Source organism: Populus trichocarpa, chromosome 10 (genome assembly GCF_000002775.5).
Source record: "Populus trichocarpa isolate Nisqually-1 chromosome 10, P.trichocarpa_v4.1, whole genome shotgun sequence".
Lineage (NCBI taxonomy): Eukaryota > Viridiplantae > Streptophyta > Magnoliopsida > Malpighiales > Salicaceae > Populus > Populus trichocarpa.
Window position 1 is genome coordinate 4,148,113 of NC_037294.2, and position 20,123 is coordinate 4,168,235.

The 20,123-nt window shown below is 33.9% G+C and overlaps 3 protein-coding genes across 3 annotated transcripts; 1 reads left to right on the plus strand and 2 right to left on the minus strand.

The window, feature by feature from the left end:
* Positions 1 to 6,532: 6,532 nt before the first annotated feature.
* LOC112325972 (protein DOS2) lies at positions 6,533 to 8,207 on the minus strand. The gene has a single exon (XM_024593168.2). It carries the CDS (start codon positions 8,110 to 8,112, stop codon positions 6,685 to 6,687), a length of 1,428 nt encoding a protein of 475 aa, XP_024448936.2. The 5' UTR covers positions 8,113 to 8,207; the 3' UTR covers positions 6,533 to 6,684.
* Positions 8,208 to 11,523: 3,316 nt separating this feature from the next.
* Positions 11,524 to 13,226, minus strand: LOC7475933 (BI1-like protein). Its single transcript, XM_002314392.4, has 4 exons — positions 12,738 to 13,226; positions 12,322 to 12,435; positions 12,047 to 12,204; positions 11,524 to 11,924 (listed from the first exon to the last, which is right to left on the minus strand). The coding sequence occupies exons 1-4, from the start codon at positions 13,003 to 13,005 to the stop codon at positions 11,718 to 11,720; spliced, it is 747 nt and encodes a 248-aa protein (XP_002314428.2). The 5' UTR covers positions 13,006 to 13,226; the 3' UTR covers positions 11,524 to 11,717.
* Positions 13,227 to 15,883: 2,657 nt separating this feature from the next.
* LOC18102315 (protein FAR1-RELATED SEQUENCE 7) lies at positions 15,884 to 18,887 on the plus strand. Its single transcript, XM_006378067.3, has 2 exons — positions 15,884 to 16,116; positions 16,378 to 18,887. The coding sequence occupies exons 1-2, from the start codon at positions 16,073 to 16,075 to the stop codon at positions 18,698 to 18,700; spliced, it is 2,367 nt and encodes a 788-aa protein (XP_006378129.2). The 5' UTR covers positions 15,884 to 16,072; the 3' UTR covers positions 18,701 to 18,887.
* The last annotated feature ends 1,236 nt before the right edge of the window (positions 18,888 to 20,123 follow it).

The window sequence follows — 20,123 nt, forward strand, 5'->3', positions numbered from 1 at the left end:
AAAAAAAACTGAATTAACCGATTAAAAAATCACAAAAACTTTCCGGTTCGGTTTGGTTTCGGTTTCTAAAGTTTGAAACCGATTGAACTGAATCAAACCGAACCGGTTCAACCAACCAGCACTTAAAAAAAAAGTATAAATACATTGTTTTCTAACCCTAGAGTATCAGCCATCAGTCGCCGCTGCCCCCTCCCTCTCCCTTCTCTGCATCTCTCTCCCTTTACTCTCATTTTACTCTCTACTTTGCTTTGATTTTCCTCCCCTCCCTTATGGATTTGGTTCCTTTGGGTTTTTTCGAATCTTAATTCTCCTGTTGAGTCTGTGCCACAAATGGAATTGGAATAGTAGATCCATTCTTTTTCTTTTGTTTTTCATATCCGTGGATTTCTACACCCCCCTACCATTTGATTAATTACAATGAAATGGATGAACGTTCCCTCGAAGAATCAAACTCACTCCCATCTACGTCCATCAGATTTTGCTGATCAAATCACATAAAGGTCTCCTAAACATAACCCATTCACAGATTGTGTGGTTGGCTCTACTGAGACAGAGAGTGACAAAGAAGATTACTTGGCTGGGTTAACTCGCCAAATGGCTCACTCCACCCTTGAAGCTGATTTCAAGAGAAACGACCTCCCTTGCAGCACCGAAAAGACTAAGGTATTGCTTCCTTTATGTTTCTTTTTAAAGTAGGACAACCTGCTCTGGTTTTTGTGATTATGTTTTTTAGGGCTAATGTTCGGGTCTTGGGTTTTTTGCCTGATTTGCAGGGTTGAGTTTTGTCTGGATCGCCTCAATCAATGCTATGTGCAGTTGGACGCTGTTGCGGTTGTAGACAAGGGTCTAGCCATGGAAGCCCAAATGAGTCTTCACCTCCAGCAACTTGGGATCTGATGTACGAGGCTACAGGAGAAGTAGAGAGGACCATTGGGTTTGGAAGGGAAAAAAACCGAACCGAACCGAACCGAAATTAATCGGTTTGAACCGGTTTTTGGTTCGGTTCGGTTCAAAAAATTGAAAAAAAAATTTAGTTTAGTTGTTTATTTTGATTCAAAACCGGATCGAACCGGAAATGCTCCGACCTAAGATTCATTAGGAATTTAGTGGAGGAGGAAAAGGAAACGTTTCTATATTTACAGGTTCTATGTGAAGCGAAGAAGAGACTTTGCTTTTTTGCACGGTTTTATTTATTTATTTGTTTATTTGGATAATATGATTAATCTTTCGGTCCCACTTCTAGATTTGCTTTTAGTTATTGCAGTCACCAATCAATCATGATTCACGTCTAGGTTTACTAAATGATTGGCATATATATATATATATATATATATATATATATATATATATATATATAATTCTTCATTTTTTTATTAATATTTTAAATTCCAATAAAAAAATCTAACTTTTTTTTTTTTATATATCATTCATCAAATAAAAATAAAAAAACATGCAAAAAAATCCTTAACAATTTTAAAAAAAAAATACTTCTTTAATTAAAACTCTTTTGTATCATTAACATGCTCAATTTCTTTTGGAAAACTTCAACAAAAAACAATATTTTTAAGATTTTGATGTTAATATATTTAAAAACATAAGAATAATACAACACTTATATATGTTGTTGGGAGAAATATTTTGGCAATGTCACTACTATACCCATCCCAATGGATAAGCATAGAGATCTTTTGATCTCACATCTTACCTCGTATATAATTCAAATCAAATATTATGAGAGTTGATTTTTTATGACTCAGTCGACCCAATAATTTTAAAGACAACTTGCATGATTTTGTTAAAAAAATTCAAAACACGGCTGTTATTATTTTTAAAATATTGAAACAACGGCGTCTTAAATCGATCTGGGCAACCCGAGTTAACCCACTAGATATATACCCCAACTTATAGATCCAACTTTGTTTAATAGCTTTATTTTTTAAAAGTATTTTTTTTTATTAATTATATGGTAAAAAAAATGCTCATATGAAAACCACCAAATAATTTATTTAATAAAATGAAACCTCAAATATATATATATATATATATATATATATATATATATATATATATATAATTTTAAGGAAAATGAATTTAAATTGAAAAAAAAAAAGCTTGGTGTGTGGGCTTGATAACACAAGCATACATGCTTGGGTCCCTTTTTTTATATATATAAAAAATAACATGATGACAAGTTGCCTACTAGTTTAACTGTGGCCACCATAATCAGAATAGAACATTGTCAAAAAATCAAGCCTAAAAATTACAAGTATTTTTTTTAAATCTAAAAATACTCATGAAACACTCCATAACCCTAAATGCTTGTATGTAACCTTTAAAAAATGTTTAATTGATCAAAAATTCAAAATCAATTCTGATTAAAAAAAAACATTTATAAAACAGAACATGTTTTTTCCAACAAGATAAGGGAAAAATACACCTCGATGAAACTTTTATTATGAAATGAAACACATTGACACCAATAATGATATTTTTTGTCATTAATACAAAATCAACTAATAACTTTCTCTCTTCTCACCTATTTTAAACATCTCTCTCTCTCTCTCTCTCTCTCTCTCTCTATATATATATATATATCTTAGGGGCTAAAACATAAATAAAATAAAATGAAGTTTTAAATCAAAATATAAAAGCATTAGAAAACATGGACTAAAAATGAAAAGTTTTAAAACTTTGGGAACTAAAATACTTAAAAAAGAAAGGCTAGAATCTTGTTTTGGTGTCAATTTTGGTCTCCAATGTTTTATTTATGTTTAATCAATAAAATTAAATTTGATTTTGCTAAATTGAGCATCAATTTAATGCCAAAATTTATTTTCAATATTGCGAGAAAATCCTTACCAAATTAATTGAAACAAATTATCAAGTTGAATTCCAAATAAACTAAATATAAAAGTATCAAAATGAAAAAAAATATAAGTAATTGAAAAAATTCCAAGTACTAAAAAAGGAAAACATTCGGCGAATCCAGAGTACTTTCCTCTCATAAGAACATTCATCACTAGTACTTTCTTTTTTCTTTTTTCTTTTATCATTGGGTCACACTGAATAATTTGAAAATGCAGCTTGAGTTATATCCCTTTTAGGCACTAAGTAAAAAAAAAATTGTGTATCACCTTATAAAACACTATTCATTTTAATAATATTTTTTTCTTCTAAATTTATGTTTTTTTCCTCTTAATTTCCTCTTTCAATATTTTATTTATTGGAAATTAAGTTTCATAATTTATTATGGTTTGCTTTATAAGTTGTTAGTCTCTTGACTAGTGTTGCGGGTTTAGTGGGTTAATCCGGTTGACTCGAGTTTTTTTTAATCTTTTTTAATTATTATTTTTTTCAATTTCATCCTTCAATGTTGAGTTGATTAGGAATTAAGTTTCATGATTTATTTCGGATTAGTTTTTATGAAGTTATCTCAGTCTAATGACTCAGGTCACAGGTTTGACGAGTTAATTTGTTGACTCGAGTTTTTTTTGTCTTTTTTTAATTGATATTTTTTCAATTTTATCCTTCAACATTGAGTTGATTAGTAATTAGACTTCATGATTTGTTTTAGTTTGCTTTCTATGAGGTTATCTCAATCTCATGACTTGAGTCACATGTTTTGTGGTAACACCCAAGTAAATTCAAGTCATTTTATCGCGTCCTGTTTTTAGATTAATTTTTTTTTTAATTTCATCATTTAATAATGAGTTTATTCAAAATTAAGCTTTATAATTTGTTTCAATTTGTTTTTCATGGGGTTACTCTAGTCTCATGACCTGGGTCGCGGGTTTGGCAAGTTAACTTAGGTTTATTTGGGTCATTTTCTTTGTTTATTTTCTATGCGGTTATCTCGATTCCATGACCTGAGTCATGAGTTTGGTAAGTTAACTCAAGTCATTTTCTTCTATTTTTAATTATTTTTTTCATTTCCATTCTTCAACACCAGGTTGATTGAGAATCTTTATAATTTGTTTTCATTTGCTTTATTTAGAGCTATCATAGTCTCATAATCAGGGTCGTGGATTTGACAGGTTAACTCGTGTAAATTTGGGCCGATCCAACATGTTGTCAATTAAATATATATATATATATATATATATATATATATATATATTAAAAGATGTTTTCTAGAATTTTTGCAAGTCAAATTATATTTTTATTGGTCGTCCAGGTTGTCTTTAGACTTATTAAGGCAATCAAGTCACATCAAGTTAATTTCTGCACAGTTTAAATCATATCAAGTTAACCTCTACACCGTTTAAAATTTTTTTTATAATAAAGAACTGCATGTTAAAAAAAAATGAAATAGTATCATGTTCTCAGTTTATTTTCAACGCGATACTTGTGGCATCAGCATTTCTTAATTCGAATGACATCACTTCATAGTAAAAGGTTCCCCAAGGCATGACAAAGATAGTTTTCTCCTTGTCTTCCTCTGCCATTCTAATTTGGTTATATCCCAAGAACTCATCCATGAATGAGTATGTGACACTCTTCGCATCATTGTCGACTAAGATCTCTACGTGGGGTAGAGGAAAGTCATCATTCAGGCTTGCTTTGTTCAAGTCTTTGTAACCCATATACACCTTGCTCCTGCCATCCTTTTTGAAAACTACAACTACATTAGCCACCTATTAAGGATAATGGATCACATCCAGGAATCATGCATCCCATTATTTCTGTATTTTCGTTTTCACTTTAAGTAGTATATCCGAGCGTATTTTTATGGTTTTCTGTTTAACAAGCTTACTTCCTTCCACCAAAGAAATTATGTGTGCCACTATGTCGATGTCTAAATCAAGCATATCTGCATATGTCCAAGCAAAGACATTCACATATTCATGAAATAGAGAGATTATGTCATCTTTTTCCTCGGTAGTAATAAAGGTACCAATCTTCAATTCTTTCTTTTCTTGTTTAGTATCCAAATTTATAACTTTTAATTCTTCATTAACAAGTTTCCAAGTTTTCTCGTAATTTTCCACCAACCTAGTAAAATCATTTATTTCCTCTCCTTCCCCATCTTCATTACTCATTGCAATTGTATTATCAAAACTTGACCAATTATTCTTAATACAATGGGTTTGTTAATTGATAGAACTTTTAAGGTTTTTTTTTAACATAAAAGGAGCACTCTCCACCTTTCAATTTTAGTACGCCTCTCCCTCGACTAACTTCTTCACAAAGGCTTTTGCAGGGATGTCAGCGGCAATGTACATAGACAACTGTGGCAGCATCTCATCTTTTGCTTTGACCTTCACTTTCTCAATCTGTTCCGTATCTTGACATTCCAAAAGCACCAATGTGGAGGTACGTCATGCCAAATCTAATCACCTCCACAAACCCTGGAAAGGTTGTTTGGAGTGGTAGGATGACAAATCCTTTCTCTCCTAGCTCATGTCCTTTAATCTTCACTATTATAGCTTTCCTTTTGCGATTGACAACCCGCTTGTAGTCATCTCTCTTGAGCATATACCCGAGACCAAATCTGTGGTCCATACATTTCAATTTCATCAAATTTATTCGCTCAGACATTAGTTTTATGATCATACTGGAAAGGAACCCATGCTTCAAAAAGAAAATGGCAGCCATCCTTGCAACTCTTAAAACTTTTAGCTTTCTCAATACAACACCTTCATGAACCAATGAATAGTACAACTACATTTATGTAGAGCAAAGCTTACATTTGCAAATCGCAACAATAATGACATGGTTAATTGGATTGACTAGGAGTGAGTAAAAAAATCAAAAAATTAATTAAACTGAGAAAATAATAAAAAAAGAATAAAAAAATCAAATCGTGAAAAAAACTGATTAGAATATTTTAAAAAACCAACCAGTTTGGTTCGGTTTCAGGTTGTCTGAAACCGAAAAACCGAGTCAAACCGAAACCAAATCCATTATAAATTACAAAAAAAACCTCAAAAAACAATAGAGCCTTTTGTTTTTAATATAAAATAACCGAACCGAAATCAAACCAAACCGAATCTAAACCAGTCGGTTAGGTTTCAATTTTTATTTTAAAATAAACGAAACGAACTAAAACCGGTCGGTTTGAATCGGTTTCGGTTTTTTTAAAAAAAAATTCAGTTTGATTATTTTTTTTTATGTAAAAACCGAACCAAACTGAAATAATCACCCCTAGGATTGACAGAGTATACAATGCTAGATAAAGAAAACCAAATCATGACAGGTTTTCTGCAATCCAAGATGGATTACTCTCGTACAAGAGTCAAAAAGAGATCTCATGACAGGTTTACAAAACCCTGGCAGCAAAAGCTCAATCCTTGCTAGAAAAAATCTCTGATTGCTCAGTATACACCTACAAGCTCCTTCAATTTAAGTTAAGGTAAGAACTCATGCAAATAAAGACAGGCACCAACTCCTTTAGTAGAACAGCATCTGTAAAGCTCCCGAACCATTTTAAACGGGATGGTAAATCAAGAATTCGGTCATAGCAACAGAAGAAAGCTTAAAGAAGATAGAACCGGCAAATAATGTGATTTTCTTGCACAAGAAAAAAGAGACATTTTCATGAATGGTATTTATAGTTATGAAAACTCACGGAACTGTGACAAGAACATGAATCCAATCACTTGAACATCTAAATGGAAGATACGATACAAAGACATATATCTCACAATGCACTGTAATGGAATAATAATTAGCACGTATGAAAAATCACTTAACATGCACATCATCTTCGTCTTCAATATCCCAACTAAAATCATCCTCTTCCTCTGCAGCGCTCAACCGCTTCTGCAAGTCAACTTTACTTGTACCAGCACTCTTCCCGCTCCCCACAGCTTCCCCTTTGCTCTCATCATTACTCCCAATATCTTCAATCTCATCCCACTCAAGATCCTCCTCAGGCAGCAACTGACTCGAAACCACAGAAACATCACTATCCTTACATGATCCACCATTACCCCCCTTTCCCTCCACCACCTTCTCCTCCAACTTATCACTATCCTTGCATGATATGCCATCATGCCCCTCTCCCTTCACCACCACAGCCTTCTCCTCCGACTTATCATTATCCTTGCACAATTCAGCAGTACTGCCCTTTCCCTCCACCACCACCACCTTCTCCTCCAACTTATCCTCACTTCTATCAACCCCAACCTTTTCCTTCTCTGCTACATTCTCATTAATCACCTCATCAACATTCTCCTTCTCTACCTTTGCATCTTTACTTGATTCACCTTTCGACAAAAACACATCACCCTCCTCCTTATCATCATCAAAATCCCAACTCAAATCCTCTTCATCACCAGAAATCACTCGTTTAACAAGCAAAGCCCTCGCCTCCTCGGTTTGTTTCAACTTGAGCATCCTATAAAAATACCTACTCCAGAAACTCTCATCATCAACTCTGTTCGGCACAACCTCATTATAAATATCCCTAATCACCCCATTCTCAGTAATTAACCGCTCGATCTCCTCTTTTTTCTCATCCATTACAAGACCCCCTAATTTCCATTTCTCATAATCAACCTTATCCTCTGGTTCGCTACAATAAGTATCCAAATCAGACTGCAATGCATGCACTTGAGCATCAAAACGACTGTATTTCACATCCAAAGACTGCTGTTTACTCAAATTACTTCTACTACCATCAGCATTAGATGAGAATAAATCATGATCATGGTCAGCATCTAAAATGGAGTCTTTACCTTGAGAAATGATCTGGGCCGTTGATTTCCACATGGTGGATCCAATACCGTCGATGGTTTCTTGAGCGACGGCTGCGCTTGCCTCGAAGGAGGCGGGGAGATCATGGACAGCGCGTGAAGCGACATCACGAATAATGGCGGTTTCTTTTTTTAAGCCGGATCCGAATTCTTCAAGATCCTTTTTGTAGATTTCCATAACGGATTCAGACTTGGTTGCTAAGGTCTGGATTAATGAACCAAGAGACCAGACCTGGTTTTGGGTTGTCGGGTTCGGGTCTTCGGAGGTGGAATTGTTAGGAGGGGAACGGGATTTGGGTGAATCGGGTGGTGTTGTGTCATCAGCGAAGACTGATTTGAAGAAATTCATTTGGGAAGGATTAATTGTTTTGATTTTGTAGTGAGAAAGACGAGGGATCGGTGACTTCTCTTTCATATAGTCGTCATGGTGGAAGGAGAAGGAGAAGGAGAAGGACTTGGGTTTTGGACTTCCTTTTTATCGATTGAAAATGACTGCCTAACCTTACCCTTCTTCCTAGCATCAATCATTTTGTCCATTTAACCACAATTATAATTATAAGTAGAAAATCTTTCTGTTTAGATTGAAGTTATTTAAAACTTGCATAAGATTACATTAAGATTAAGAAAAAACCTAAAAGATATGGGAAAAAACACAGCTAATTTCATTGTGTTCCTTTAGTTATTTAATTTTGATCCCTCCATGTTTTTTTTTCCTCCTTTGAAGTTGTGTTTATTTAGAATTGGGTTTGTGTTTATTTGAAATTGGATTTGATAGTTTGTTTTGGTAGACTATCTTATCAGATCTCAGGACATAAACAAATATATCGCACAGTTCATACTTTGATAAAATTAAATGAAAATTTATTGATTTAAGATAATTAAAGCTATGGTAACCAAACTTGAACAATATAAATTATTGAACCCCTTTTTCTTTAAAGAATTGAGGAATGAATTGCACAAGCAAGGGAAAGCTCCGACTTATTTTTTGGTCACTCAATTTTTTTTCTTCAATTTGATCATTTAAAGTTGAGTTTATTTGAGATTAAACTTGACAATGTTTTTTAGTTGTCTAGAAATGAAGTTTGTTTTTATTAATCTAAAATAATTAAGGCTTGAGGAACCAAATTTGAAACTGATAACAATTACATGGACAAGGGTAAACGGTCAACGGAAAAAAGGCTAATGTGTGCATTGCACGCGCCAGCATCTGAAGGAAGTCGTTGCATCTGGTAGCAACATCTCTATCATTGGTGGCTTTGGAAGCATCTCGGTGAGGTCATCCCAGTGGTGCGGTGTATTTTGTTAGTTGAGGCGCATGAGGACTTATTTTTCTTCTTTTCTCTCCTCTTCTCGGTTTCCACACCCATTCTTTCCAAAATAGCAAATGGTCTGTCATTTTGTTTTTATGTCAAATTTAGTCATTATTCTTTTGATTTCTAGTTGTTTTGTTTTGGATCATTTTTAAAAATGATTTCTTTTTTCAATTTCAACACCCATCATTAGGTTGATTGAGAATTGAGTTTCGTGATATTTTTTTTGTTTGCCTTTTATGGGGTAATTCTGGCCTTATGATCTGAGTCATGGGTTTGGAAGGTTGACTTTAGTCTTTTTTAGGTCCTTTCTTATAATTAATTTTGTTATCAATTTCATCCCAACATTAGGTTCGTTTAGAATTGAACTTCATAATCTTTTTTAACTTTATTTTTTATGGAGTTATCCCGATTTCATGACTTGAGTTGTAGGTTTGGAGAATTAACCAAGTTGACTCAAGTTTTTTTTCGTTTTTTTTAAATTGAATTTTTTTCAGATTTATCCTTCAACAGTGGATTAGTTTGGGAATGAATTAGGAATCTCAGTTCACAAACCACTTGTAAAGGTTTTTTATGGAATGAATTAGAAATCTCAATTCACAAACCACTTGTAAAGTTGACTAATGATAATGAGACATATCGTTGTCACCATAAGGTAAATGGTTAAGTGATGTCAATGGTAAGATATCAAGAGTTGATATCTTAGCCTTAAAATAGAAGAGTTAAATGACGCTAAAGGTACTGAGTGAATAAAATGTGCTTAAATGCTCTTATTGGCAATACATATAAATTCCACGAAAAAAAATGGGTGTATGTGCATACTTTATTAATTATATGTAATCATGTTTTGTACACAAGTTCAGCACAATCTCACCCTGAATAGAGCGGAGGCAGCATATGACACTTTTTCTATATCATAGGTTATAATGCATATATGTTTTAGTTTAAGCATCTTTAAGAATCTTTTATTTTTATTGATATTTTTTAATGTTTTCACGGTTATTGACAATGAGAAAATAAAAAAAAAAAGAAAAAAAGAAATGCATAGTTTTTCAAGATGATCAATTCATTATATCATCTCAACAATAAGTCTGGTTTGGGATTGGGCTATTGAGGGTTTGGTTGACAAAGAGATGGTGGCTTAAATTGTATTTCTCTGGTGTTTTGGATGAAAATGGTCGGCGGCGTTGGGAGATCATGGTGGGCTATGATATTTTGAGAAATTAGGAGTTTTGAAGAAGAAAAAAAAAAGATGAATACAATGGCTTTTTTTTTTAAGATGTTGATATAAGCTAATGATGTGATATCTATTTTAATTGGAACAAGTTGTAACTAATAAGATGTAACTAGTTATAGCTTGATCGTTATAAAAGAAATTATCACCACCACCTACACCTCACATCTTGATATAGTAGAACACTAGTTCATTGACCTACACTACATTGCGAGTCAAGTTATTTTTAAAAAGAATAAAAAGATTTATGTATAGACATTGCTACTCTTTGAGTAGACATGGATTAGTCCACTTGTAAAGTTGGCTAATGCTAATGATAACAAGGCATATCATAGTCGGCATAAGGTAAATGTTCAAGTGATTAGAACAGTTTAGCCTTGAAATAGAAGAGTTAAATGACGCTAATGATATTGAGTGAATAAAATGTGCTTTAAATGCTCTTATTTGCAATACATATAAATTCTATGAAAAAAAGATAGGTATATATATACATGCTTTATTAATTATGTGTAATCATGTTTTGTATACAAGTTAAGCAGCACAGTCTCGCCGGGCTAATAAAGCAGAGATAGCAAATGATACTTTTTGTATATATATGTTTTCTTTATTTTATATCGTTGTGTAAATGAATATAATAACTTAGTTTATAAATGTTAATAACACCATCATAATGTCAATGAATGTTAATATTTTGTATCTTGGTTTTGGTTAAAACATACATAACCATCTAATAGGTGGCCTAATGGTAGGAGCTTGGGACTAAGAGGTTTGCTTCCCCTATGGTCTCAGGTTCGAGCCTTATGGTTGCTAATATGATGACCACTGGAGGTTTACATGGTCGTTAACTTCAGAGCCCGTAGGAATTAATCGAGGCGCGCACAAGCTGGCCTGGACACCCACATTAATAAAAAAAAAAAAAACATGCCTATCATTAATAAAATAAAATAAAAACATGCCTATACCAGTGTACTGCCTTAGTATCCTTTCCTCATGCTGTGTAGATTTTTAATGTAATATATTGGTTAGAACAAAGATTTGTTTGAGGATTCAACAAAAATCCTCCCAACTCATGTTAGCTATTCTGTCAATTTATGCAAGACGAGCTGATTAGCGTGATGAGACATCCAAATTTCCTACAGACAAGTTTCTAGCAGCAACTGAAAGTTTTTCACTCCAAAATAACCTAGAATTCACGCTGTACCTCGATTTAGCGTGCAAAAGAAGTCCTGAGAAAGGCAATCCACCCAAGTAGAAGAAACCATAGAGTGGAAAACAATTCACATAGAAGAAACCATATTTTTACCACAGTTGATTAGGAAAATAGAACACCAAGGACTCTGCAAAGAGCAACCGCCCACTTAGGCGCCAGCAGAGTACATTAATAACATATAACATTCACAATTTCACAATGAATATCAGTTATTATCAAATATATAATTGCATGCTAACCCTGGCTGAAGAGAGTATGCTGTACAACTAACTGTTTCTCTGACTCAGCACCCGCAGAATGGAAAGAAACAGGTTCAGAACGTCCAAATAGAGAGCAACAGAGGCCAAAATATACTCATCATATGAGAAGCGCTTGATCAGGTGGTCAGTGTCATAAACAATGTATCCACAGAAAATCAAAGCGCTAATTCCACCATAAACTGCAGTGGACGTCGAGCCAAGTGGGAAGAACACCTGCATAATACCAGAACATCCATAACATCAGACATATATACTGGGTGAACACATAATAGCTCCGTGTTGCACAAGATAAAATATCCATGGGAGGGTGACTTGAAGAAAATGAGGCATCTGACCTGGATAAAACTAGTCAGGATGAGGATGATGAGGGAAGTGAACAGAATTGGTCCCAGGAAGCTAAAGTCCTTGCCCTTCTTTGCAGCCCAGAAAGTGTACGCAGTTAGAGAGCAAACCACAGCGGAGGTCAGAATTAATGCCTCAAGCACAATTTTACCTGAAAATATTTGAATGCAAGACAATAATCAAATCATAATTATAAAAGCTGCACATGAAGTCGCCAACAATCAACGAACTATTAAATGTCCAAACAGGATAAGAAAAGGATACCGACCTTCTATATTAGCGCAGCTTGCTCCAACCAAGAGGCTTAGCGAAACGGTGAAGAGGCCAAGAATAATTAGATTCACAGGGTGTTTCTGGTGATACACATGCAAGGGCCACAACACTGCAAGAAAAAATACCCTCATTAAAAGAACAAAATTTCAAGAAACAAGCAAATTCACAATCCTCTTGCAAGTGAATCCACTTGAGTTTCATGTGTTCCACTTGAGTTTCAAGAAACTTTTTTTCTATTTAAACTCTCTATGTCAAGAGAAATTTATAAAAAATATATATTTTAAATTACAAATTCACAATCAAGTTTCAATCTTTAACCCAAAAAGACATCCTAAAACATGAGATTTAAACAACATAAAACCACAAACAAATCAAGAAAGAAAGGAGAGATCTTGAATATGGAGTACTTACAAATAAAGGGGACAATTGATAGAAACAAAACGAACCCGAAACTTCCCTTGAGGAGATCAGTCATAGGAGTATAGAGAATCGTAACAGCAGAGACGATGGTGGTGAGGACAAGCTGAGCAGCCAAGATTCCATAAACTTTGCGAATCAAACCCCATCGTAATTGGTTCTCTCCAAGACTCAAACCCGGGTACAAACTCTCTCTATTTCCTGCCTCCAAATCAATCTCCTTTGCCCCATCCTTGTTGCTAACGCTTGTGTATCCGTACATCTCTGCTGATTCTTCTCCCTTCTCTCTTGTTTTCCTTTACTTAACGAGGAGGGACGGAGGAAAGGAGGGAGATGACTTTTCCTTTTTATTTTATTGAGAGTCGGTGGTTGTTTTCTAAAATGACGGGTTATCAGGTTTGAGAAGTGTGACGGGCGAATGGGATAACAGGAAATGTGGAAATGGATGGAAGACAACGTTAGCGATACTGTTTAGGGCTGTGACTCTAGATGTTTCTTTGGAATATAAGTTGTTACCAACAAGGCCAACTTGTTGTTTTTTTAAGTCGCGTTGCGGAGAGACCGATAGTTTTGTTATTTTTTTAAAATATATATATTTTTTTAATATTTTTAAATTGTTTTAATGGGTTGTTATTAAAAATAAATTTTAAAAAATAAAAAATTATTATTTTAATATATTTTAATTAAAAAAATACTTTTAATAATAATTTCTATTATACTTTCAAACAAGTGACAACTCTATTCAAATGTAGCATATGATGTTTTTGATATTTTGACAAATTATTTTTTTAAAATAAAAAAATATTATTTTAATTAAAAAGATATTTCGAGATACAATCTCAATTACACTCTCAATCAAGTACCAAGTTGATTCAAATGCGGTCAATAGCCTCTTTGATATTTTATTATATAATTAAGTGGTTGTTTTTAAAGATTGTTTGTCTTAGCGATGTGATTATGTTTTTTTTAAAGTATTTTGTTTTTTTTAAATTAATTATTTTTTTATACTTTTAAAATGTAGAATTGGATATTAATTATAAAGGTGTTAAATATTTTTATTGTTTCAATAATCTATAACTATATAAAAGATCCAATTATTCCTAATAAAAAGCTTAGTTTTTTAACAATAAGAGCAAGATAAAAAGATCCAATCAGAATCATGATTGTCGATGAAAGTTGAGCAGAATCATCGAACAGGGAGAAGAGATTGCAACAGACTCCATGGTGAGAACAAATTGGGCATCCAAATTAGTTCATCACTTGCAACCAAGGAAAGAGACCAACATTTTAGTAAAATCTATGATAAGTAAGGAATGAGATATCTTTTAACCAATTTATGCATTATCCAGCCTTGGTGTTTGCGCTTAGTCACGGGATTAGGTTTTTTTTTTATATACAAAAAAATAATGTTTAGATGTTGAAATGTGGTAAAAAATAATATAAAAAACTAGTTACGACAAATGTGTAATAATGCTAGCTAAGGCTAAGCCAACATGAGATATCTTGTCAGATTCATGATTCAAATTATATGACTAAAATAACCCAATAAAAATTATAAAATTAAAAAACAAATAGAATTTCAATCATATAAAAGAATTTTAAAAAATAGTAATTTAAACAGTGAGGATCAAAATTATTATTATTATTATTATTATTATTATTATTATTATTATTATTATTATTTTTATTGTCATTACTATTATTATCATTACTATTATTATTTCCACAATTATTGTTAACATTATCATTATTATTAGTAATAACAATAGCAATCCTATTAGTAATGTTATAATTTTCACAATTATCACCATTATTATTATTATTGTTATTATTATTATTATTAATATTATTGCTACTATTATTATTGTCATTATCACTGCTGCTGCTACTACTACTACTATTATTGCTACTATTATTTGTGTCACACATGTGCGATGTCATAACGATTTTCCTTCTAGATCGGAATCTTTGTAGTGATGGGTGGAAAGAACAAGAAATTCTTGTTTTTTTATAAGTAAAAAAAGAATGAAGTTGTCACCTAATATTTTGGTTACTAAGAATCCTAATTAATCTTAGAGTCTAGATAAAGGGATTGATTGTGTATAGGAAGGTCATATCACCCTTAATACACCTTATCTAAGGTAAGCTGCATTATTTATTTATCTAATATAAACTAAGACACTGTTGTGTTTTCTAATTATTTGGTATGTTTAATGGTTAAAGTCAATCCACACTAATAGAGTGCATCATGGCTTTAAGGGTCAAGTTTAATCATTTTAAAGTCAAAACATAAAAATAAAAGAAACTATTTTTTCATTTAATATTGAAAATACATCTTACGTATAAATTCATAATCTCGTATATTAAAAAAAACAAAATAATTTTTTATTTTTTAAAATTTAGGCCAAATTCTTATAGATTTCATAAACTGGTTATTAAATCTAAAATGCATGCCAAGATATCCACAAAACTATTTTTCTTGAATTTTTTTTTAAAGATGCTAAATCATACCATGTACCCCTTTTTATTATTTATGCAAATATAATTTTTATTTTTGAGAGACTTGGTTATTTGCGAATCAAAATATTTAAATGTATTTTTGAAAAAAAATATTTTTTATTGTTTTTTTAATAATAAAAAAACAATTTATTTAATATAAAAAAATTTCTACATCATAATTCTAAATATTAAAAAAATGAGGGACAGGGAAAAAAAAAAAAACAATCAGCAGTTAAATTAAAAAAAAGGGGCTTTGTTAGGCAAAAACAAGAAAAAAATCAGTAAAACAAAATCGTTGAAATTCGTGGAGGCAGTTTCGTCCCCAACACCTTATCTCTAAACGAGATATGTCCCTGAAAAAATGTCCCGCTGATGTTAAATGAGCTAGCACCACCATCCAAGTCTGGTGGTTTATGAGGGATAGTTTCATGTCCATTTGTGTTTCAGAGAGTTTCCGCCTCCATGGAATTGTATCCTTCCCTTCTAATACTTTATATATATATATATATGAATTTCACGGCACCTGGTTTGTGTAATAAGTCGGTCAAAAGAGCATGTATGTGTATATATATATATATATATATATATATATATATATATATATATATATATATATATATATATATATCAACAGAAGAAGCAACAAGGGCAAAAACAATATAATAATAACAACAACAACAATAATAATAAACTGAACAAGCAAATGGAGAAGAGACGACGACCTCCTCCTCTTTCTCTCTCTTTCTCTAGCTTTTCAAAACCCACAAGCTTGATTTAGAGTCAGACCCCCTACAGCAGACGCAACATACAAAAAAACGAAGAAGAAGGATATGGTTTTCGATTCGACCCCCAGTCTCTTCAACAATACCAGAAGGTAATTAATCCCTCTGGGTTGGGTTTTTATTGACTATTCTTTGAAGTTTAATCTGACTGATTGACTTGTTTACTTGTCGATTTCTCTTTGTTTCTATGATTTAATTTTTGGGAAATGATTTCACAAGGAAAATAAACAAACTATAGGAATTTTACAGGTCTTTGAATCACAAGCTTCGTGCTTTATTTATTTATTTATTATTAGTCCCATTTAATCAAAGTGCATGATTGTTAAAAGTAATTGGTCCTACTTTAATTGCAGTTCAAGTAGTGATCCTTACAGCGAAGAATATGGGAATGCAATGATTGTAAGAGCACACCCACTAGGTACGGCACGAGCCAACAACAATGTTAATGTAGAGGGTGCAAGGGGGCCTGGACTTGAGCCGTGTATAGGGTTAGAGTTTGATTCGGCAGATGATGCGCGTGAGTTTTACAGTGTGTATGCCACGCGTGTAGGATTCAGAACCAGGACTGGCCAACTATATCGATCGCGCACTGATGGCTCTGTTGCTTCGAGAAGGTTTGTGTGCTCGAAGGAGGGTTTTCAACTAAATTCAAGGATGGGTTGTCCTGCATTCATAAGGGTGCAAAGACGGGATTCTGGGAAATGGGTTGTTGATCAGATACACAAGGATCACAATCATGAACTTGGAGATGTGGAGGAAAGCCGTCCTCCGATTTTGCCGCAGAGAACTCCTACAGGTAGGAAATCATCAGCCAAGGTTTCTTCAAAGTCAAAATTGAAGTTTCTTGCAGAAGTCGATGATGGACAACCATGCTTTTCTCGATCCATTAGTTTCAAACGCATTAAAACAGGAGGAGATGGAGGACAACCAAAAGCTGAACCATATGCTGGTCTAGTGTTTAGTTCAGTTGATGAAGCATTCCATTTTTATCTAAGGTATGCAGATGAAGCTGGATTTAAAACTCGGATTGGTCAGCTGTTTCGATCAAAGAATGATGGGTCAATTACATCCCGGCGATTTGTGTGCTCTAAGGAAGGATTTCAGCATCCTTCAAGAGTAGGCTGTGGGGCTTTTATGAGGATTAAGAGACAAGATTCTGGAACTTGGATGGTGGACCGTCTTCAGAAAGATCATAATCATGATCTTGAGCCGCAAACGAGAACTCATACGAAAAGTTCCACTGCTTCAAAGAAATTTATAGATGAGGTAAATGGTGGATTAGACACTTTGGATCTATCAGAGATTAACAATGGTGTACGTTCCAATATTAGTCAGGGTAACAACATTGGAAGTGAATGGTACCATTTGCTGCTTGACTATTTTCAAAGCAAGCAAGCTAAAGATACAGGATTCTTTTATTCGGTGCAAGTTGATAATGGTGTTTGCATGAGTGTTTTCTGGGCTGATGGAAGATCTAGATTTGCGTCCAGTCAATTTGGTGATGCTATTGTGGTTGATACTTCATACAGGAAGACTAATTATCTGGTGCCATTTGCAACGTTTGTTGGAGTTAACCACCACAAGCAGCCAGTGCTACTTGGGTGTGCTCTAATTGCCAATGAGTCTAAGGAGTCTTTCATTTGGCTGTTTCGGACATGGCTTAGGGCAATGTCTGGGTGCCGTCCAAAGTCAATTATAGCTGATCAAGACATGGCAATCCAACAAGCAATTGCCCATGTTTTTCCTGGGACTCGTCATCGTTTTTCAATGTGGCAGATCAGGGCAAAGGAAAGAGAGAATTTAAGGTCATTGTCCAATGAATTCAAATATGAATACGAAAAGTGCATCTATGATAGCCAGACTAATGCTGATTTTAATACCATGTGGAATGCCCTTGTCAACAAATATGGTCTGAAGGAGAATGTATGGCTCAAAGAAATGTATGAAAAGCGTGAAAGCTGGGTTCCATTGTACCTCCGAGGTACTTTTTTTGCTGGCATTCCCCTTAACGAAAGTATGGAATCATTGTTTGGTATATTCTTGAATGCTGAAACACCACTTGTAGAGTTTATAGCACGATATGATCAAGGTCTTGAGCAACGTCGTGAGGAGGAAAGAAAAGAGGATTTTAATTGTTCTAATTTGCAGGCTTTTCTACAAACAAAAGAACCAATAGAAGAACAATGCAGAAGGCTTTATACACTCGCTGTTTTCCAATTATTTCAAAAGGAACTTTTGCAATGTTATAATTATCTTGGAATAAAGATTTATGAAGAAGGTACCATCAGCAGATATTCAGTGCGAAGATGTGGGAATGATAGTGAGAAACATATGGTTACTTTTAGTGCATCCAACCTCAATGTAAGTTGCAGTTGTCAAATGTTTGAATTTGAAGGTGTGCTGTGTAGGCATGTTTTGAGAGTCTTCATCCTGTTGAACATGAGAGAAATTCCATCTCACTACCTCTTACATCGGTGGACGAGAAATGCTGAGCATGGCCTTGTTTGCGATGTTGACTCTGGGGTTAGCTGTCAAGAACTTAAGTCCTTAATGGTGTGGAGTTTGAGGGAAACAGCCTGTAAATACATAGAGTCTGGAACAACATCTATTGAAAAATACAGGCTTGCCTGTGAGATTATGCGAGAAGGTGCTAAAAAGTTTTGCCGACAAAGGTAAGCCCTGGATGGGACCAATGACCTGCACGGGTAATTTTTGTACCTTGACCTTTTCTCTTTGTACCTTGTTTCTGGCCAGCTTCACTGAAGACTGATAGCTTGGGAATAATGGCATCTCTGTATTTATCACATGTTGTGCATTCCCATTTGTTATAATACTAAATTACTAATCGATAAGACTTTCTGTAGTCCTTTAAGTGTAAATTCTATCACCAATTTCTCTCCATGATTTTCGCAGTTTTTCATTGCCCCTTTTTTTTTTTAGTTTCAGTTACAGACCCCGTTTAACAAACCACATCATTATTTATTTTATTATGCACTAACTATGATGAGATGGAAAGAGAGATTTCCTGTTCTAACAACATGATGCATGTAGGCATAGATGAGGCTGGCAAAGAAAGATACAAGGTGATAATTTATTCTGGATGTTATTTCTCTAGGTACTTCGTGTGGCCCAGTGTGCTGAGAAGTAGGCAATTAGATTTCTGCTGCCCCCGACAATGTCTGGGGTAAGCCCCCTATTGATAGCGGCAGGCAAGAGTTGTCTGTCAAACAATCGAAGCGCTTGTGCTCCATCCATTTTCATTTTACTTTACAAATTCATTAGATGGATGGCTTTATATTTCTATAAGCCCTTTACAGTTCTTATATAGTGTCACCCTCGAGAAACGATGTAGGATAAATGGTTTAGAAATGGAACTATTCTTTATTCTCCAGACGGGACATGGGAAAGTAGATTTAACATACAGATCTTTTCCAAACTGCACGGAAACTAACATGGTGCAACCTGGTTGAGAATATCTGGAGTACTTTCTGCAGAAGTAGTGCAGAGAATTTCCATGTAATTTTGTTTCCTTTGAAGTATTCATTTGAGCCTGCCAATTTTGTTGAACAAACTTGCCTTTTAGTTCACTGGTATGCCTCTTTTCTGCTGTAGTAATTCAACGAAGGACATGGTACTGATATAAAGTTTAAATTAAATAGCAGTGCATTAAAATGAATTTCAAAACTGAGAAATATACAATGGAAAGTGCAACTGCTAACGATTATCAATTCCATATTTGATCCAAGATTCTCTCTTTCCATTCATTGCCCAGAAATCATTATGCTTGTTCAGAATACCACCAGGTAGTATACAAAGGCATCCTCCGAGTACCTGAAATGTATAGAAATTCTTGACGGCAAGAGGAGGGGGTACATCTCTGAATTCCTCCTCCACTAGATCAGAGACACCGATCAGTAATGACTCACTCTGAGTCCTTCCGCTTACTGATAACCCAATGAAGAGCTCCTCCATTCAGCAGGGTCCCTGATTCACAGGCTAGCCTGCAATAAGGAAAGTCTTGAACCATTTTCCATGTATTAGTTTCTAGCGAGTATACGAGGACAAGAACTCTGAAGACTATTATTACATACTTGTAATC

What these genes read in the sequence shown, in the direction of transcription:
- LOC18102315 (XM_006378067.3), top strand. Translation starts at nt 16,073, where the DNA reads ATGGTTTTCGATTCGACCCCCAGTCTCTTCAACAATACCAGAAG. An exon ending in CTCTTCAACAATACCAGAAG is followed by an intron (nt 16,117 to 16,377) that starts GTAATTAATCCC and finishes CTTTAATTGCAG; the next exon opens with TTCAAGTAGTGATCCTTACA.
- LOC7475933 (XM_002314392.4), bottom strand. Translation starts at nt 13,005, where the DNA reads ATGTACGGATACACAAGCGTTAGCAACAAGGATGGGGCAAAGGAGATT. An exon ending in ATCAATTGTCCCCTTTATTT is followed by an intron (nt 12,436 to 12,737) that starts GTAAGTACTCCA and finishes TTTTTCTTGCAG; the next exon opens with TGTTGTGGCCCTTGCATGTG. An exon ending in TCCTGACTAGTTTTATCCAG is followed by an intron (nt 11,925 to 12,046) that starts GTCAGATGCCTC and finishes GGTATTATGCAG; the next exon opens with GTGTTCTTCCCACTTGGCTC.
- LOC112325972 (XM_024593168.2), bottom strand. Translation starts at nt 8,112, where the DNA reads ATGAAAGAGAAGTCACCGATCCCTCGTCTTTCTCACTACAAAATCAAA.